Raw genomic sequence first — 21,871 nt, 5'->3', positions numbered from 1 at the left:
TACGTAATTCACTTAAAGACACAACGAACGAAATTAACTGGTTTTAGTATGTGCATTATTAACGGGTCCATACTCTGGCAATAAACGTTTGGTGTAATTGTCACTTACTGGCGATCGTCTACTTGTTATGATTATCACTTTTTCACGGTAAATCCCCCCTTTTTTTGGTCCAAAGGGGCCTTTGTCCCTAAAGGACTATTGCTTTCGTTTGCGATTTTGCGAACGCTATCAACGGCATACCATTTTTCAAATTGCTGCCACCAAACAATATCGCCCTGTATTATATTTGGCAAAATTAAATAATGAAGAATCTGCATAAATGTATCTATGTTTCTTGCATTGTACCTAGAGCCATCCAGTTTTGAATGACGTAATCCTACTGCGAATATGGTCATCTAAAAGCCCAGATTTGAAATTTGGAATTTCTTTTATTATCGATTTCATATTTTGTTAAACTTTAAAGAATTTTTGATTAACAAGCTCAACGATTTAAAAGCGAGCAATGGCAACACTCTACGGGGAGCGTAATGGCAGACCGCACATTGAGTTGAACAGTGTTAAACGAATGTCGCATACTGCGCATGCCCAGAAAACAATTTGGCGTAATTACTATGTTGGCGCGATTTGAAAAGAAGATAAATACGGTATATGGTAGATGTACCGCCATCTGATTGTAAACAAATCTGGCGTTTAAATCTTCGTAGAGTATAATGTAAATGTAAATTAATTACTGTGTTAAAATACTATTTTTTTGCTGTACTGCTCAAACAACTAGAAAGCTGAAATTATTGCGAAGTAATGTGAAGCAGTGTTTGCATTCAAAATGTAAAATATAATACCTATGAAATTCTGCACATTCTTTTGGAACTGTACAAATTTTCGTTCAAAAAAAGACTGAAATTTAGGATATATTAGTTGAAAATTTATTCATTATACTTTTAAGCAATAAAAACAATTCGGGATTTACCATACGTTCCATTCGTACATACATAAAGAAACACTGAGGAATATAACAAGTGCTTGCAAATAACACTGAAGAAATTTTACAATTCTTTAGTGCTAGTTATTAAATTCTTTGAAATGAGAAAATAAAAGCGCGAATATACGCTAACAAACTAAGCGAGATACTCCAGTTTACAATTACTGAATTATAACATGTAAACAAATTACATTTAAATAACGAATTATTACGAACATATGTTAACAAATATTAAATGCACTGTTAATAAAAAATTACAATGAAATATATATTAGAAAAATAAGCAAGTGCAATCGGTATGGACGTTAAAATAACTAATAAGCAAAGTTCCACAACATTACAGTTGTAAACATCATTCGAACACATTCGACAGCCATGATGATCACGAATAAGCTAGCGTAGGGTTGCTTAGTCGCCAATATTTCTCCCCGCGCCAAAGGTACACCATGAAGCATGCGCAGTAAGCGAAATTTGCTTAACATTGTTCAACTCAATGTGCGGTCTGCCATTACGCCTACGGGGAGAGGGTAAACCTTTTTATCTCCAGCGGCGCGGGACTGTGTATCGGAAATTATAAAGATAGGCTCATTTTAAAATTATTTTGCGTCATTGCTGTTGAACTGAATTTTATGATTTAAGTGCAAAGAACATGGTATTTAATAAATAAAGGTAACACACAAAACGTTAAAAAAAGGCCCTTTAAACGTAATTTAAAATCAGATTTTTTTTTTTTTTTTTTTTTTTTTTTTTTTAACGAAGCCATAGAGAGCGAATTACAAGGTCTAAGATCAGGTCTTGTTACAGTACACGGAATAGATCTATTTTTGCACACCACCGTCTTGGAAATCGATAATTCAACTCGTCTCTCACTTCGTTTCCCAAGTGAGACGCAGCGAACCGCAGCAGGCTTTGAGAGAACAGCGACCCTATGAAAATATCGAATGCAGTATGCGAAGTTTAATGGGATCACGGTTAATGTTTTTATCATTCGGATATTGTTATCGAATTGCCGAAGCGTTGCCTATTTGTATACGTAAACATGGAAAATACATCCCTTATTGTAATCAACAGATGGGTTAATGTTACCAAAATGTTATGGAATGAAATTTTCATATTGAAGTAGTAACGCCAAATAAAGTCAAAATAAAAAAATGGGATCGTCAAACAGCAGAGTTATGTTGCCAAATAAGGAATTAAGTTACCAAACATCTTCATTTTCATTTACGGCAACATTAAAGTCTTGGAACCGTGCACCAGAAATGACAATATAAAACTGTCTTAAGCATGCTAACCTTTCAATAAATTATAAAATAATAATAATAATAATATATATATATATATATAATCTGAAAGCTTTCAGATTTTATATTGCTCCCAAAGGTTTCTTCTCTTTTCTTTACTTCTTTTTTTCCTTCCCCCCTTTTTTTTTAACCCATTTACATACGCATACACATTTTGAAAGCATTTGGGCTAATGTTTCTTTGGCCTAAAAATACTTAGAAACGGCTTATCTTAAAAATTTCGATAGACAGTCTCGCTTGCTGGAGATAAAAATGTTCTTTTTTTTCCCTCTCCCGCACAGTGTGGCTACTGCTCACTTTGAAATCGCTCAAAAACTCGTTAATGTTTTTACAAAATTTTAAATACGCAATAAAATATTTAAAAACAGTATATCTTCAAAATTTCAGATACACAGTCTCGCGCGCTGGAGATAAAAACGTTTTTTTCCCCGTACAGTGTTGTCATTGCTCGCTTTGAAATCACTGAGTTTGGTAATCAAAAATTCGTAAGTTTTACAAAATATGGAATACACATTAAATCAAATTCGAAATTTGAAATTCAAAATTCGGGCTTTCAAGAGTCGATATTCGGGTGAAGGACTACGTTATTCACAATTTTATGGGTCTTGGTAGTGTTGTGTTTTTACAATGCGAAATCCCGATACATTCATGCAAATTCTTCATTATTTAATTTCTTTAAATATAATATAAGGTGATAATATTTGGTGGCAACAATTTCAAAAGTGAACCGACATTTATAGTGATTCAAAGCAAAATCCCGTTTTGAGACTAATAGCCCTTCTGGGCTAACGCTCCTTTGAGCTATCACTCGCAGCAGACGGGAGGCACTATTCTTTTGGTAGTGACGGCTGGCGAGGGTATTCAAATGATAACTAAAAGAACAGCAGAGCTTCTTGGGAAATGGAGATGTATTGTAATTATTTTCTAAGACCACACCCAATAAAAATTATTCTTGACCATTCTAGACCAATGAAATAATTAAAAAAAAAAAAAAAAAAAAGAAAAGAAAAGAAAAGAAAAGAAAAAGAAATCTGAAAAAGATGAAAAATTAAAAACTTCTCCAACTACCATAAATGGCGAAGAATTTAATACCTAAATGGATATCGATGGAAAACCTCAAACTATACAGATTCAGTGACGAATAAGGTATCTGCCTATCGTTTTCTGAAATAAATTCAAGCACATCATGAGATGAACTTTCTGAAGAAGTCGATGAATTTCCTACAAATGCTGAGATGAGTATTTAGATCAGAATATTTAGTACATGAGAGTTTTTATGAGTATTTTAGATTTTGGAGTTGCAACGTCGGTCAAATAAACAATTTCCAGAAAAATTTTACACAATTCAAAAAATAAGCTTTTGCGTAAGAATTCCAGACAATCAACTGTTATGGATTTTTCCAAATTAAAATGCAATAAAAGTAATTATTTATGTTTCTAGTTATATTCATATTAAATTAGTTAAATTCCATTAATATTTCGAAAAATATTTTTACCATTGCTTAATGTTATTATTTGGTTAACGTTATCAAAATAGTCGTGGACAAACGTGATCACATTAAGCGGCGTCTATTGAATGTTCATGTATCACACATGGCTTTTCAGAGCCCCAAATTCGGCAACCGTAGTCATTTACACAACCGTTTATATCGAAGGTTGCCGCCTCTCGGAGGAGGGTATTTTTGAGAAATTCTAGTTCATTATCTGTCTCCGTAGCATGCTGACAGCGTAGATAACCTTAAGTTTTTTTGTCTTGCAGTTCGACTGAATGCAACACTCAGATTTTTTAGGCATGCAACCTCACTCTCTTTCGCATAAGAGTTAATCCTGAAATATCTAACTGTAAATTACGAAGTGAAATGGACCACGAATAATTTGAATTAGCGAGAGTTTATTATACATTGGTATTTCGTTTACAACAAAGCATATTAACATAATCTTTTTGAATGATTCAATTAAGTAAAAGTACTTCAGTCCACAGAGCTGGATTTAGACTTGATATTTGAGACATGGCACCCTTCTCAAGTTCAGATATTATATGTCAGGGGCAAATATGATTTTCGGATGTCTAGAGAGATTTTTGGGGCCCGCCAAGAAAGCGGAGGCCCTAAGCTCTTCCCCCCTTTTTTTTGGTCCGTTTTTTGTTTCTTTGCTTAATATGGTGTAGGAAACACGTTGGCATCCAAAACAGCTTGCAGTCTTCTCGGAATGGATAAATACAGTTCCTGTATGTTTGCCAAGGGAATATTATACCATTCTTCCTGCAAAACGGTGGCAAGTTCAGATAACGATGTTGGCGGTGGATAACGAGAACGCACTTTCCGTTCCAATGTAGACCACAAAGGTTCGATAATATTCAGGTCTGGTGACTGTGGTGGCCAGGGGAGATGGGACAACTCATCCTCGTGCTCAGAAAACCAGTCCTGGACAATGTGAGCTGTGTGAAGAGGGGCTTTGTCGTCTTGGAAGACACCATCACCATCGGGGAACAAAGTTTGTACGATGGGATGAACTTGATCGGCCAAAATATTCACATAAGTCTTGGCAGTCATGTGCCCTGACACAGTTATCATGGGGCTAGCAGAGAACCACGATATGGCTGCCCAAACCATAACAGAACCCCTGCCATGTTTCACTCTTGGCAACAAGCAGTCTGTATTATAGGCTTGAGATGGCGTTCTCCAGACGTAAACTCGGCCAGAAGTGGGAAACAATGTGAAAGAAGACTCGTCAAACCATATGACTCGCTTCCATTGCTCTATAGTCCAGGCTTTATGACTTAAACACCACCTTTTCCTGTTACGGGTATTAGCATCACTGATGAGTGGCTTCTCAATTGCAGCACGGCCAGCAATTCCCTGTTTATGAAGCTCCCTTCTAATTGTTTTGGTACTCGCAGGGTTCGGTAACACAACATTCATTTCAGCAGTAACTTTTGCACCTGTGGTCTTCTTATTTTCCTTTTTTTGGTCTTAAGCGGAGGCCCTAAGCTAGCTTGTGTAGCTTATACGCAAAACCTGCACCATCAGTCCTTTTCACATAAGACATACTTCATAGAGACCTCATAAAAGTCCACTGTATATAAATATGCTATTTTCCTGTTTTAGGTTAAGTTAAATTATTTAATACAACAAAGCACACGAGGTTCTCTGGTGTGGTTTGGTGGAAGAGGAGAGGGATGGGAGACCCTTGGACCATTTCCCCCCCAGGGTGCTTTCCATCAAAATTGAGGGCGAAGCTGAGCCAAAATGCACTGTCACCCGTTAGGTGCTCAAAGTTGTTGCCAACGGCAGGCGTAATCTTGCGCTCCTAACCACGAGGAATTTTTTGGGCTTCGGCTGACTCCGTCAGACAAGTGAGCATAAGCAACAACAACAAGCACATGAAGGTTATCTGCCTATGTGAAGGTATACCTTCTTGGAGGACTTTCTAAGACAAACTGGCTCTTTATCACATTACACGGGGCTAAAGCCATGAAAATCAACTAGGCAGTGAATCCGGCCACTTGAGTTTGAACTCAGTTCGAACCACCAGTATTCAGCGATTTTAAACACGCGCACATTGGTGGGTTCTATTTTCACTTCCTTGTACAAAGAAAACGAACTGTTATAATCGCAAAAAACTTGGGTATCTTATTTCAACGGAAATATCCATTTTGAACGTTCTCGAATCCAGTTGGACGATTTTTTTGTGTGATGTCAGTATGTACGGACAGAATGAGGGACTCTTTCTTTCTTTTTTTTTTAAACGGTCTGTAAAAAGGTTTAAAATGAAGCGGAAAGGTTTTAAGTCCCTGAAGGACTATTGTTTTCGTTTTGCGATTTTGCGTCGCAAATGCATGTATATTCTCTCGCATTGTGGTAAAACAATGGTAATAGAACCATCTAATTTTGAATGACGTAATCCTCCTACGAATATTTGGAATTTGTTGATTAATAAACTCAAGAATTTCAAGGCGAGCAATGGCAACGTTGTACAAAAAAAAAAAAAAAAAAAAAAAAAAAAACTGAAATTTTTCAGATTTTAAATTACGTCCAAAGAGGCGTTTTTTTAACGTTTTGAGTGTTACCTTTATTTATTAAATATCATGTTCTTTGCACTTAAACCATAAAATTCAGTTCAAGAGCAATATCGCAAAATAATGTTAAATTAAGCATATCTTTAGAATTTCCGATATACACAGTCTCGTGACCTGGAGATAAAAGTATTTTTTTTCTATATAACGTTGCCATTTCTCGCTTTTAAAGCATTGAGTTTGTAAATCAAAAATTCGTTAAAGTTTTAAAAAATATAAAATCTATAATAAAACAAATTCCAAATTTGGGATTTCAGATGCCCATATTCGCAGTAGGATTTCGTCATTCAAAATTCGATGGCTCTATGTACCATTGTTTTATCACAATGCGAGAAATAGACAATCATTTATGCAGATTTTTCATTATTTAATTTCTTCAAATATAATGCAGGACTCTAACATTTTGTGGCAACAGTTTGAAAAGTGAACCGACGTTTATGAGTCCGACGCAAAATGCCAAAACGAAAGCAATAGCCCTTCGGGACTGAAATCCCTTTGGACTAAAAATTACCTCCAGCGCGTGAGTTCTCTATATCGGAAAATCTAAAGATATGCTCATTTTAAAAAACTATTTAGCGATATTGCTGTTGAACTGAATTTTATGGTTTAAGTGCGAAGAACGTGATATTTAATAAATAAATGCGACACACAAAATGTTAAATAAAACGCCCCTTTGGACGTAATTTAAAATCTGAAACATTTCAAAGCATTTCAGATTTTTTGTTAAATTTAGTTATTTATATTTTATTTTATTAATTTTAATATTTTGAGTAAATATAGAATTTTTAATGGGTTCTTTGAACGTTTTTTAGAAAAACTAATTTCCCAGTTTTGTTTTGAAAAAGTTGATTCCCCAGTTTTCAATGAACTGAAAGGATAAAAATAATAAATCATAATAATGGAAGCAAGAAATTAAATAATTATCTTTACAAAATTCATATTCAGATTTATATTACTAATAGTGGGCGCCTAAATGACGAAATCGACTTAGACTCTATAATTGACGCAGTTATTGCGAAGAGCAATGTTGCCGGTTCCAGAATTAAAGCCCAAGGGCACATAATATAAAGAAATCCTGACGCGGAGAAAATCTCAGATGAGAAAACGGAGAAAAGGGGAAGAAGAGAAGTACCAAAAGGAGCAAGACAATCAATCGGACAAGTTTGCAAAACGTGACGAGCGATCATAGCTTTCAAGGAGGACCCAAGACAATCCAAATCAGTGACAACAATATGAGAAAATACACTACAACAATAGTTCCAATGACAAATTCAAATACAACTAAACAACCTCAATCAACTGTGCTAAATTCAACACAATACAATACAACTATACAACACAATTTTAATACAACTATTCAACGAAAATAAAGTTGTACCCCAAAGCAACAAGGATACTATCGCTGTAGCATCCCTGCCGGGATTCGAACCCGGGACCTTTGGATTAGAAGTCCAACGCGCTATCCACTGCGCTACAGGGACTACGACGAAATCGAATTTCATTGTCAAAAGTATATTCTTTTAGTTTATTTAATTAGTATGCCAAAGCACCAAGGGCTATCTGCCCAAGGGAATGAATGCCTTCGTGGTGGACGTTCTGAGTTCTAAAATCTATTAGTCTCGAGACTCGTTTTGCTTTGTTTCAGTTTAATGCGTTGTTTCACTTTTCATTCGAGATTGCTATCAATCGGCAAAATGTAAGATAATTTTTATTTTTCCGTGACTTCTGTACATACTTACGCACGGACGTATGTATGTTTTTCACATAACTTAAAAACGATTAGCCGCAGAACGTTGAAATTTTGTAAATGGGACTATTATAACATCTAGCTGTGAATCGCGCTTTTATTATTGAAGTCAGTAGTACCAAAGAGTAAGAAATTTTTTAAACATTTTTTTTAAAAAGATTGTCCTAGAAAAAAAAAAAGATTATCCTAGGAAAAGATTGCATGGGGAATAAAAAGTGCTACTAGGCAATCGAGAGTAAGAATGCGTTATTATTTGAAATTATTATTTATATTATTAAAGTTGGAAGGTTTGCAGTAATGCTACGTTGACAGAATTTGGCAGAGAGCTGATTAGAGAAAATGAAATAAATTCACGTTTTAGTCATGGCCGAGGGAAAAAATGTTGCTTAAATATGACTGAAGGAAAAATCTCAGCTAGCTTGATCGTTAAAGCATCAATTTTATTCTGAACAGGGATAATTCTTCAGAGATACACTTTTCTTTAATTGGTACAACATTAAGTGTGCTAAACGCGCCCTACAATTTTAACGCAGTTGACATTTTAGACAATAGCAAAAGAAGCTTGTCGAAGAGACGTGACATTCCTAGACAGTACAGCCAGACAAAAAAGTGATGCGTATTAACTTCAGTCGTATTTAAAATCTTGGAAAGTCTTTGTTTTAATCCTGAGTAGCAACTCGGCAAAAGATTTCGCAGTGCAGAGAAATTGCAGGAAAAGAGTAACGTAACATACTGCAGATTAACAGAAAATGGTGCAAAGCATATTCTTGAAGAAGAGATATGTTTTAAACACACAGTTTTTAATTAAATACATCCTCTCTTGGAGGATGTGCTTTGCGCCATTTTGCGTCACTACTCATACTGGGGCTTAATTCTTTAAACGTGCCACTTTTGTAAGCTAGTGATAGCATTGGTATTTCTGCTATACTCTGCTTCAGTGGTATTCAAATTGTGATCGCGATCCCTATCATACGAAATCTGGTTTGGTTTAGTTGATTATAGCAAAGTACACTAGGACTATCTGTCTAAGGGAAGAGATGCTTTCGTGGAGGACTTTTCTAATGGAAACTGGCTCGTATACACGCTACTCATGGTGAAAATCACGAAAACGCCCATGCAGCCAGCTCGTTTGCCTGAAATCGAACCTAGATCGGAATTATCAGGGTTTAACGATTTCACCGCTCGACCGTTGGTGGGTTTTGTAAGAAATTTGAATTAATGATATATAACTAAGGGTCGACACTCTGATTCGGGTCGCGAAATTACTTTTTTGGGGTCTTTTGCAATTCTATAGGTTCGGACTGCCGTAAAGTTTGCAATACATACATACTATTCAGTTTGAATTCTGTTCTATACATCCATATAGCCGTAATGTTTCTTCTGAAATTCGAACATGTTGCGTACCAATGTTTTCTTGAAATAATTTGTACTCATTGCGAGTTAGTTGAAATACAGCTAAGATGGCAATGTCAAGCAGCCCGATCAGCGAGTACTTTTTTCCAATAGCTCACATGCTGGCTTTATTTGTTGTTCCTTCTATTGCTAGAAAATACGTTTCATTGTTAGAGAAACCGGCAAATTCAGCCACTTCTAGCACATTTCGTTCGCTTAAAAGATCAAATGCAATTATTCTGTAATGTCTTTCTTCCGATCCATCTTATTATTAAAAAAAAATGGCAACCGTCAAGTAATACAGTTTTTACTCACACTTTGAGTCATGTATCTCAAAATTTTCTCGTATTTCCGCTTGACTGGCAAGTACAGGAGCAGTTTCATATTAAGAAACAACAGAATAATGACCTGTTCATCAAAGGTCTTATTCCATTTCATATATTGCAGCTGAAAGCACTAAAAAGTAGCTAGGTATGATAAGTAAATAAATAAAGATGCTGAAAAAATATACACAGATTAGTAAATAGTAGAAGTACTAATAGGTAATAAGTAGCAAAAAAAGTAGATAAGTAGTGTGAATTAATTAATAAATATTTTTATTATTTCAGCCCTTGCGATGTTCTTGAATCAGAAAGTTCTGATCCCACAAAACTGACTGCAGAAGAGCTAAAGAAACAGATGAAAAAAGCCGGTCGTCGCCTTTCCAGAACACTTTCTCGGAGCTTATCTGTTGAAGAACGTAAATCTAAACAAGTTCGATTCATCGAACGCGAGAAGATCGAAGTCGGAAGAGTAAGAGTTCGAATTGTTAAAGCAGAAATTAAGAAATTGGCTTTGCTGTTAGCGAATAGAGTAATAGTTGGGTGGGGGGGGCATCCAGCACTTGTCGATACATCACCAAACATTCCATTTTCTTGTTAATTTTTTTTCCCGCCAGATGAACTAATTAGTCTCAAATCTCGCTTTTTTGTCCGTATCACTTTTCAAATGTATTGCTATTCGGCAAAGCGTAAGATACACATGTCTTTCACATCGATTATGAAATAAAAAACAGTCTGTACCGAACAGAACTGTATGTACACTCTGCACAGAAAACTCCCGTTCTACCGGGCCGATTAATTAAATTTAATTTGCGTTTTTCATGTCTCTAAAGCGCGACTTAGGATAAATATTAGATTTATATATAGCATTTTTAAAACATAGGTATTTTGACACAAAATTGGATTTTTTCTGAAAAGGCATTTTTTTTTTTAATTTCAATTCTATGACTCAAATTATAACCAAATATTAAATTTTGTAAAATTTGGTGAGAAAATTACCGAGAAATTCAAAACTTATTTCGGCGTACTTTTTTTAGTTTGCGCCAAGAATAATACATTTGGCGAAATCCTTATTTATAGGAACCTATTTTTTTCCCTTTCCCTTTTCTCATTGTGCACGAGCGGAAAGAAAGTTGCATTTTCATTCTTTTAAATAATTTTAAAAAGTGCGTAATGTAGGTGCATTTAGAGTTATTATCGCTTATAACAAATATGTGAAATTTCAAAATCAATATATAAATTCAAGTATAGATTTGAAAATTTTGAATAAAAAAATTCTTAACTTTTTGCAGGTGTGCCTGGAAATACATCTGCTTTAAGGTGATGGCAAACATTTTATAGGTTATAATTCCAAATGTTTTTGAAAAACTTATAAAAATTACTAAAAAATACAAACTTTAAAAAAAATCGGAAAATATCTGCGAATCTTATTTGGATTGAACCTAACTTTCGAATTGTGAAAGAAGGAATCAAGTAAATTAAATAAAAAATAGATATTAATAAATACATACCAAATTCCATTAATTTCGAGGAGCTAAAATTTCAAGAGCTAATGTTTTATAAACTACTCGTGACGATTGATATAATAGACGTGATATAATAGACGATTTTGTTATTATAGTAGTTATTATAGTTATTATTTTTTAGTTATTATAGCAGGACTATTTTAGGCGGCTAGCAGTTCCAGCAACTGCATATTTAAAGTGAAGCGGACAGCAAGAGGGATTCCGTACAAAAGACAGATTCGAGGCCATTAGCCCTTTATGGGCTAAAATATGCCTGCTATCAGTTAACACTGTACCGAAAATTCTAAAGAAATGCTTCTTTTAAAAATGCTCTGCTATATTATATATGGTGTAAGAGCAATGGAATTATTATTTATTTATAAAGTTAAAAAGGCAAAAAAACTTGCGTAGGTCATCTTGTTAAGGAAATTGAACGGTGATATGATGAATTGAGGGAAAGTAACAGGAATTCTAGAAAAGCATACTTTTAAAAATTTTAGGATTTTGCTATTGAATTTTAGATGGTGCAAGTAGCAAGAAAGCGAAGTTTAACAGTAAAGTTCAAAAAGTTGTGCTAGCAAGGTGATTCCAAGAGTGGATTAATAAACTGCGAGCACAGAAATAGCATGGAAAGCCTTAACAAGCCATCTGACGTGACGTTAAAATCTGAACGCTTTCAGATTTTCTTTCTTTTTTATTTATTTTATTTTTTAAGGGAGAGTGATTTTTTTTTATTCATTTATTTATTTTTGTAAAGAGGCTATTTTAGAATAGCTTATCATTACTTGTATTCTTTCTTATTAGACACTTGTATTCTTTATTATTTTCTTATTATTCTTCAGATTTCGTGAGTAGATACAGAAAATATGCAAAGAATTAAAAAAAAAAATTGATGCCATTTTGAATGCGACTGCCAAAAAAACTCACCGAAAATCAAACGAGAAATATTTCGTTACCAAAAACACTAATGCAATCGGTATATCGAGGAGGACCGGATAACCAGCAAGTCATGGAGAAGTAAGAACTTGAAAAATCACTCAGAATTTCTCAGATTCGCATAAATAACGTTAGATAAGTAATGACTTACAATATTAGCAGAAAAAAAAAATCAACTTATTGAAAACAAAGAATATTATGAAACTGCATTATGTGACAGTGAATCATTTATGGCACTGGCAGAAAATCGACGAAAATAATGAAACAGTTTAAAGAACAGAAATCAGATGAATTTAAAATTTTTTGAAATCCATAAAAGAAAAATTAACTTTATAGTACTTTTATAGTCCATTAAAGTCAACGCATTATCAGTCTCATATTAAGGCATTTTGACTTTTTTCTGTCCCCATGTCTTCAGCATGGAGGTAGGAAAGGGAGGAGGGGCCAACCCGCGCTAAAAGTGAAGCACTGCTTTGAAGCTTGGGTCACCAGATGGGGTGTTCTTTGTTTACATTCAGAAGCTCTCTTGACAAGATTCTGATAGTATTTCGACACACGACAGTTCCATAGAAATCGAAAAAGGGACACTTTCGCATGAAAGAAACATTCATAGTGTGATGGATAATAGCAATTTGTATAGTTTAAATGACATTTACGCAAAAATCCCATCTTGGTTATTTTTCGATAACTAACAACAGCGATTTTGATTATGAATTTGTTTTATAAAATTCTAAGCTGTTGCACTACAAAAATATAGATTTTAAGAAAAATGTTATGCTTAAAGAATGAAAAATACCTTACGGTACAATTAAAATTGTATACGTCTTTCGATACCCTTGATAGAGTATTCGCTACTTTTATTTTATTTTCCAAACGTCAAAATGTTTTAAATAAAACAAATTTTTTTCACATCCATATATTATTGTAACATGTACCTTTTAAAATTTTTTAGAAGAGAGGCTTTACTGCTGCTCCTTTTAAACCCATCGTTTTAATTTTATATATTTGAAAAATAATCACTTTGGGTTTACACGTTTTATAAATACAAAATTATGTATGTTAAAATATTTGTAATTAGGCACATAGGTCAGATTATTAAATAGAGTAACGCATGCAAGGGCTATCTGCCTAAAGAGAGAGATGCCATCGTGGACATTATCTAATTTATAATGTTTATAAATGTTATCTAAATATATAATAACCTTAATATTGAATTGTAAACATAAATTGAAATCCTGTTGACAAATACGTTATAAAACTATTTAAGCAAGAATTGTTCGTATTGGAAAGCAATCTGTTAAAAGGTATTGTAAAGCAAATGCTATGAGATGCGCACTTAAGAACGTAATAAAGAGTTTTGGAATATGATTTGTTGGAATGAAGGGTAAAAAAAAAAAAAAAAAAAAAAAAAAAAATCTGATAAGTATAATTAAAAGAATTATTCTTCTTACATTTTATAATAACTCAGTTACAAGTTTTAAATAATACTTAAAAAAAAAAACTTATTTTATTCCCTTTCAGAAATGTTCAGAGAAAGTCAAGTACTATTTAATTCCTAATAATTCTCTAATTTAAAATGAACCGAATAGAGCATTAATTATAAATTGACTTACATTTTTCGATTTAAAAGATGCCTCAGAAGCCAAAAAATCATGTCATATTTAAGAAACTATTTTAGGAAGAAGCTCTCTAAATAGAAAAGAAATAATGCATAATTTTAATATTAATAATACAATAAACTTTGATCTTAATTTTTGTACCTTAACCGAATAAAATCGAATTACCTTATTTTTTTTTTCTAATGTAATTAACGAAAACTTGTGAAAATATTTCATTCAAATTAAGCCATTCTGAGAAAACTGTCCTGCGAAAAGTATAGCATTTAATTCCGTTCAGAATGAAATGTTGTTTAAAAATATGTTGTTTTCACATACTTAGGACTCTGAAGTGTTGTAGAAAAAGAAAATATATACATTTATATGTATATTTACGACGTAATTACAAAATATTTACATCCGAACGCGTCAAATCCCATAGAACTCAATGGTAAATGACCCAATGTTTTGGTTACCACGTAGGAATCGCCGGTGCTTCAGAGCAGGGTACGGGAGAAACTTGTTTAGGGGGACTCCATCTTACTTCCTACCTCCATGGTCTTCAGCTGGTCGCGGGAAGAGACGATCAAAGATTGCAACAAGGAAACATTCGGCGGTTTCAAGATAAAGTCCTCCGAAATCTTAGTATGGAGAAAAAACACTGTCCCTAACCGTTTTGGGGGGCAAAGGGGGTGAATAAGCTTTTATCAGTTTCCACAATTTTGTACCGACCATCGAATTTAACGTTACAATCTGAAAGGAAGGAACTGGGATACACGTTTCAGTCAACTTCCGATCAATCGAATTCATGGCAGATGATCACTGAATCAAAAGAAGAGATTGCATAGAAAATCCTATCCAAAAACAGATAATATATTTTAGAGAAAGCAAATTTAGATGCCATAGTAATAAATGCTACCGTTATGGTTTGGTAAAATTACTAAGATTTGTTAAAAAAAATTAATCCTAAAACTTTACAGACGCCTTATGTAGTGTTTAAAAGCATAATTTTAAAATTAAAAGAAAATAACTTTATTTAATTTTAATGTATGCATTTATTAGTTTTATATACTTTTTGTATATACCTTATAATTTTTTATATACTTTTTAATTATTCATTACTTATTTGTTTACTTCATTATTTAACTACTTATACTTTTTTTAATTAATAAATTATTATTTGTTAATTTGTCGTTCATTTATCAGGTATTCTTCTGTTATCGGAATAGTATTCAGAATTGTATGCATGTATGTATGAATGTATGTGCGTATATGTGCGCATGTATACACAAATATACATAAGTACATATATATTATATACACGCATACATGAACACATACAAACACGCATATATACGCACCTTTCTGAATCCTGTTTAAATTATTGATTCATAACTAAATAAAAAGTAATTTACTTTTCTATTGCTGATTATTCACTACTTTATTTGTTATTATTTTACTTAGAATTTTTTAAATTTTAATTGAGTGTTTACTGTAGGAATTCGGATTTATCACTTTTAGAAATTATTATCTGGAAACGATTAAAGTTAAAAGGTAGGCAGCAAAAGAAGTACCACATGAAATCGTATGACAAGAATTATTGATTTATCACAAATATTTTCTAAAAATTTGGTAATTTTTTAAATCATCATTGGAAAAATTTTTCTCCTTAAAATGAGAATGAATTTGTGGCGCCATCTGTTTATAAACACGTAAACTAAGATTCCCTTTGTATTAAATCACGCACAAAAATCAGAATAGACTTTTTCCTATTTTTTAAACAGCAGATTCAAGAGATTAATGTTTATATAATGTTGCTAATTCCTTATTTTCATCTAGCTTAATAAAGAACTTGGCGTTTTTATTTGAAAAATTAAACGAATTTTGAAAGACGAAAAGACTTACACGATCTTTAATGATTAAGCGAATTTAATATTACATAAATCTTCTTAAGCATCGTCGACGAATTTAATGCGATGAACTCTCGATTTACTGAGGAAATAAACCATGGCCACTTCCATTATTAACTCAAAAATCACGGTTCATCCAAAGGCAGTTAAAGAAACACGGAAAAGAGGAATAATTCATACAAGTATTATAATTAACAGGAAAGTTTTTGAAATAAAATAAAATTTTAACGGTCGCCCAAAAGGGTTTGTTAAGGTATTTTTACGCTGTCATTGAGCTCGCAGTCTACCACGCTGCTTTTGCACTCCCTTCTGCTAGCCCAATCCTTTTTGCCTTTTTAGCTTTATTATTGAGCGTCATTCAAAATTTGCTGGCTGTAGGTACCGTCGTTTTTTCACAGTGCAAGGAAAATACATGTATACATGCAGCTTCTTCATTATTTAATTTTTTTTAAATAATAGAGTGCTATAATATTTGGTGGCAACAATTTGAAATGTGATACAGCCATTTACAGTGGAAGATACAAACCCTCTTTCGATATTGATAGCCTATTTAGGCTGCCCTTTTGGGTTAATAAATAAAAGTACTTTAAATACTAAATAATAATTTATCTGTATTTTCAATAGCTTAATCTCGAACACATTTTCCCATGGTTACACAAATTAAATCCGTGTCCAAAACAGAAAGAACTGATTGTAAAACGAAGGAAGAACATCATTAGAAATGAAGAAACTGAGTTATAAATGGTACTCTCTCTGTAATAATAGCAGTATTTGATGAATTTAATTTTTAAAATAACAGAAAAGAAAGTAAATACAGAACGCAACATTTTTATAAAAAATCTACATCAAATTAAACAATAAATTAAAAACATTACTTTTAATTTTTATTTTGAGTGTTCATATAGTTTTTGGACTTTTCAATAATTTCCTTAACCGAATTTGAAACTTGTAGATAGGATTCCTTGTTCTTCATTGCTTCCAGTATAATTTGTGGAGCCATCATTCTTCATTGCTTCCAGTATAATTTGTTGAAGTGACAGAAACGTATCTGTCCAATATTTCGGAAGAAATATTATCGAAGGCTATGTTTACCACTTTTGTGTTGCCTCTTCTGCGAAGAGGAATGTGTCTATGTGTTTCTCCATAATTTCTGCATTTACGCTCACAGTTCTGTTTTTTCAGAGAATCAACATTGGCAACCTTGACAATTATATTCAGAAGCACGTCTCGAAATTCTTGATAGTCATTCTGTTGTACTTAAATACAGTGGGTTGATCTTCACAATCTTGAAATAAGGCAACTGACTTCAATGAGCGGATCAAATGAGAAAAATAGTTAAATTCTTAATAATTAGGTTAACCTAAAAATTGAGAGATGTGTCAAAACAAACGACATATATCATTAAACATTGATTTTGATTGAAAGCTTCGTAATTTTGCGCCACAACATAAATTACTGTCGCATTCGCTAATAATTCCCGTTTAAATATTCACTTACTACTATTACGAGGGTTGGAACTTTAATAGTGGCAACTATTTATTTACAAGGAACACAAAAGTGATTCATGTCACCATGTTTTACAGTCCTTCAATATAGTCGCCAGCATTGTGTACAACCCGTTTCCAAAGATGTGGAAGTCGCAGAATACCTGTAGCAGCGCCTGTTTTGTTGATAGTTTGAATGGACCGGTCTACTGCCTCAAGAATCTCAGGAACAGTTTGGAAGCGAGTGCCACGAAGTGGTTCCTTCATCTTAAGAATTAAGTCATAGTCACAAGGGCTTAGATCTGGGGAGTATGGTGGATGGTAAAGCACTTCCCAGCCCCATCGCTTGAACAAATCAGTCACAGCTTGCGCTGCATGCGGCCGAGCATTGTCATGCAAAATGAGAGAAGCGTTCTGCAGAAAGTGTCGCCGTTTTTTTCTCAAAGCTGGTCAGGGATTGTGCTCCAAATATGAGCAGTAATACTGCGCAGTGACGGTCTGCTGTGGGGGAACGGTATGCGTTAGGATGACACCATCACAGTCGTACACGAGAATCACCATAACTTTCACATTGCTGTGGTTCTGACGAAATTTCGAACGTCGAGGTGACCCCGTGATGATGCCATTCGTTTGATTGGCGTTTCGGTTCTGGCTGGTGCGTTCGGGCCCAAGTCTCATCCAGCGTAAAAAAGCATCTCCTTCGCGCTCATAGCGCTCCAGGTAGGTTTGGGCAGCATCGTATCGTAGCCTTTTCTGCATTTCCGTCAATTGATGTGGAACCCATCGTGAAGCAATTTTTCTCATGGACAGGCGTTCCTTCAGAATGTGCAGCACAGTCGTATGCGCTAATCCTGTTTGTCCGGCCAGCTGACGAATCGTTTGGTGGCGATCACTGTCCATTAGTGCGGCAACAGCTTGCACATCTGCATCGCTGACACTCGGACGACCTGGCCGCAGCACGTCTACCAAATTTTGGCGTCTTTCATTGAATGCTTTCACCCATCTTGCTACGGTTCTGTAAGGCAATGCAGATTCCCCGCAAGCCTCTTGAAGCCCTTGATGACACTGTCGTGTTGTACGACCTCTGGCACATTCAATTTTTATTCAACATCGTTGATCTTGATCCAAATCCACTCCAGATCACGTACTGTTAAATTATGTACAGTTGAGGATTAAAATAACTCCTAAATACTATTATCTACTATCACAACTATTATTCCGAGAATTATATTTTCCTTTGTCATATTTTTCGTAGAAAGTTTTGTTTTACATTGATAAGTCGTGATAATAATTTTTCCTTTGTTTCACAACAAAGAAGTTACATTTTTTTTTAGACAGAGGCTGGTTAATCGGGAATTTAATGTTATTAATTTCAAAGTTTCCATGAAGTTTCAAACTTAATAAAAACAGATGTTTTAATTTAAATTTTGAATGATGAAATATCTTAAACTTTTATGTCTTAAACGACGTTAGTGATGAGTTTGTGTAATTAAGAAGTATCTTAAGCTCCTATGAATACTTTAAACGGAATTACTGGTGAGGAATTTTTAAAAGACATGTAGAATAATTTTAATTTTATTCCTCTGAAGGTGAAAGCTGGTGTATTTTGGTCTTACTTCCGTAAAGCTACATTGCCACTCATTTTTCTGGTAGTATTCGGTTTCAGCCTGTTTCAAGGCTTTGAAGTAAGTGCATAAATAATAAGTAACGTGTATTTTATTATTTTTATAGTCATAAGAAGAAAAGCACGAAGCTATAAAATGCATCTTTTCGTTCTTCAGATCGGTTCGAATGTCTGGCTGAGCTTATGGAGCAACGACCAACTACTTGCCGATGGATCACAGGACACACAACTGAGAAATTTAAGAATAGGAGTGTATGGAGCTTTAGGATTAGCAGGAGGTAATTAATTGTGAAGCAAATCAAATTTAATAAGTGGCACAAGCTCCGAGTATCTTCAGTTTTCATAAAAAGATTTTACATGAATTTCATATGAAATATGAATGTTCATTATATTTAAGAGTCAATAAAACTTCAGTACAATGTTAACACCTAAAGTATCACAGAAATTAATTTCATTTGAAACCTAAGTCATTAGTGTAAAGTTCTGAACGTCGGAAATGCCTTTTAATAAGTTTGAAAAGTTTTAAATAAATTACGTTGCAACATTAAGCTGCCATATATTTGTCACCCAGATGCCGGGTCCTTTGAGACAACTTAAGACCCCAAACAAATAGCTCTTTCAAGAACCTCCACGGTTTACTTTTCGTGCTCCAGTGCTTCTTTTGTGTATGTCCGAAACAATGTTATCCATGATTAACTGAACATTGTACAACTCCGAACTAAAATATTTTATTTTAGTTTATATATAATATTGATTATATATATATCAATATTATATAAATATATAAATAAATATATTAAATGAGAAATATCTCAAACTCTGAAATCAGAATCTACATATATAGTATGACCAACAAAACTAATATATAACTATATAACAGGATGACCAACAACAACAAAACAAAACAAACAAACAAAACAAAATAATAAAAAAAAAAAAGACCAACGGGAACTTTTAAACCCAAGCATTGGGAGGGAAAATAAATGTATCATGTTTTGTCCCTGAATGTATTATAAATTTTGTGTTGTACTTACATTAACGCAGTATTTCTATTTATTATATTTCTTGTGTAAATATGTTATTACTTACTGGCAGTGGGTGATTAGTATTTACCTTATGAATTATACAGGTGCTCAGCAGCCTTCGTATTCTAATTTTTTAGTATTCTAATTAAATTTTAATAGCTTAGAAGGGCAAGGGCAATAGCTTGCACTTCTATGTTTTTAGTATTCTAATTCAATTTAAAAAGTATTAATATTTAATTATTATTTAAGATAAATAATCTAAGTTATTGTCAGAATTTAACTCGTAACGTTAAATTTAATTCGATTAGGGGTAGGGTCTCGCCCCCAGGCACACAGGTGTTATACACAGTAGTAGTAGTAACGGAGGACGTGAGCACCATCCCCCTACCATTACGGTTAATCAGTTCTGTCCACGTCTGCCCTTATCTAGTATTTATTAATAAATAAAAGGTTTTTACATTGCCATATAGTGTGCCATATAGTGCCATATTAAAAAAATAAATAAAAATAAATATCTTAAAGTAGTTCTTTAGAGTCCTTCATGAAGTGTGTACACACAGTATGTATGCACAGTTAAACAAGGCAAGCTTCTTTTGTGAAAGAAAAGCAGGGTTGTCAAGAGGCATAAGATGATTTTGGAGGCCGTAATGACGTCTTGGCCACGCACCTCAGCTAGCGTTATCACAACTTGAAATATTCCATTGTCTCATACCGGTGACTATCAACCGACAGGTTACCGGTAATAACGACAATGATGGACAGAAATGACTTTCTTTAATTTATTTTAATAGCCCAACTAAATTTATTGTTCAGTACCACACTGTTGACCACCGGTTCGACACCGGCGACCAATAACCTTTAGAGGCAGTAGTATCCTCCGATTTAATTTATTTTAAATATATATTTAAATTTGCTTTGCTGGGTCTTGACAGCTACCACTGGCCTTCCATATAATTTTAGCATTAGAAATATTCTTCTTTTAAAATTTAAAATTTTTGGATTTTTCACGCCACGGTTATGGGTACGTTATGTCATCATGTACTTATCATTCACTGAATTTGGCAAAAGTTGCAATTGCGCGATCTTTAATTCATCTTTGACGCTCCTCGCAAAGAACTAGTTCTCAAAATTTTGCCGTATCTGTAACTGCTTCTGCAATTTGTTGAGTGATTTAAAAAAACATTTCTTAGTAATTTGACCAATGACTTTGATGGTAGTCAGAGACAATCAGCCAAATTTTGTTTTAACAACTAAGCCTGCCAGCGGGTGAGCGTTAAAATCGCTGAACACTGGTAGATCGGTCTGGGACTCGAAGCTCGGCGAATGGGCTGGCTGCATGGGCATATTCCCTATATGGTAGTGTGTATACGAGCCAGTTTCCCTGAAAAAGTTCTCCATGAAGGATTTCCTGCTCATCCCTGCCCTTAAATAGGTAGCTCTCGAGTGCTTTGTCATAATCAAATAAACCATTTATTTTAACAGTCCTGTAAATTTACATTGTCACCTTGTACCGCTGACCGTCATCTCGCAGTTTTTTTTGGGGGGTTCTTTGTGGGAGTTTTCATAAACAACCGGGATGAAAAGCACACACAAGCAATCCATTAATATGGATAGTTCTATTATTAAGGATTTCCCGAACCTGTTTGTCAAATGGCATCATTTTGATATGTCTGTGTCAACAAACGCAATCTCTTGCGATTGCTAAAATGGACATATGGGATCGCGTTTGGAAAGAACATAACTATCGCATTAATATCTTTCCTGGTGGAAAAGGAATACGTAGAACATTTGAAACTTAACCATGTAAACTTCAGGGTATATTCAATATATTCAAATTCTTCAGGATATATCCCTGTAAATATTTCATATATTACTATTCTTGTTTCTATAAAACATTAAATAATTCGGTTTCTTTTGAGTAAATATGTATACGAATTTTAAAGAGTTCTTTCCACTCTTATTGAAATTTAAATAAGAA

At 33.9% G+C, this 21,871-nt stretch overlaps 1 protein-coding gene and 1 non-coding gene across 4 annotated transcripts in view; one reads left to right on the top strand and one right to left on the bottom strand.

The window, feature by feature from the left end:
• Positions 1-21,871, top strand: part of LOC118189084 (multidrug resistance-associated protein 1-like) — a 160,443-nt gene that overhangs the window by 88,806 nt on the left and 49,766 nt on the right. For all 3 annotated transcript variants that reach the window (XM_035359632.2, XM_035359630.2, XM_085816621.1), the window contains exons 19-21: positions 10,103-10,286; positions 18,834-18,929; positions 19,026-19,146. In XM_035359632.2, coding sequence (XP_035215523.2) covers positions 10,103-10,286; positions 18,834-18,929; positions 19,026-19,146 — 401 coding nt within the window. The remainder of the gene's footprint in view (positions 1-10,102; positions 10,287-18,833; positions 18,930-19,025; positions 19,147-21,871) is intronic.
• Positions 7,764-7,836, bottom strand: TRNAR-UCU (transfer RNA arginine (anticodon UCU)). Its single transcript has one exon. It is a non-coding gene; the product is annotated as a tRNA-Arg (tRNA).

The sequence above is a fragment of the Stegodyphus dumicola genome, chromosome 5 (genome assembly GCF_044657685.1).
Source record: "Stegodyphus dumicola isolate Sdum_Otavi_A_Nest chromosome 5, ASM4465768v1".
Lineage (NCBI taxonomy): Eukaryota > Metazoa > Arthropoda > Arachnida > Araneae > Eresidae > Stegodyphus > Stegodyphus dumicola.
Note: the sequence above shows the minus strand (reverse complement) of the source record. Positions and strands in the feature narration are given on the sequence as shown.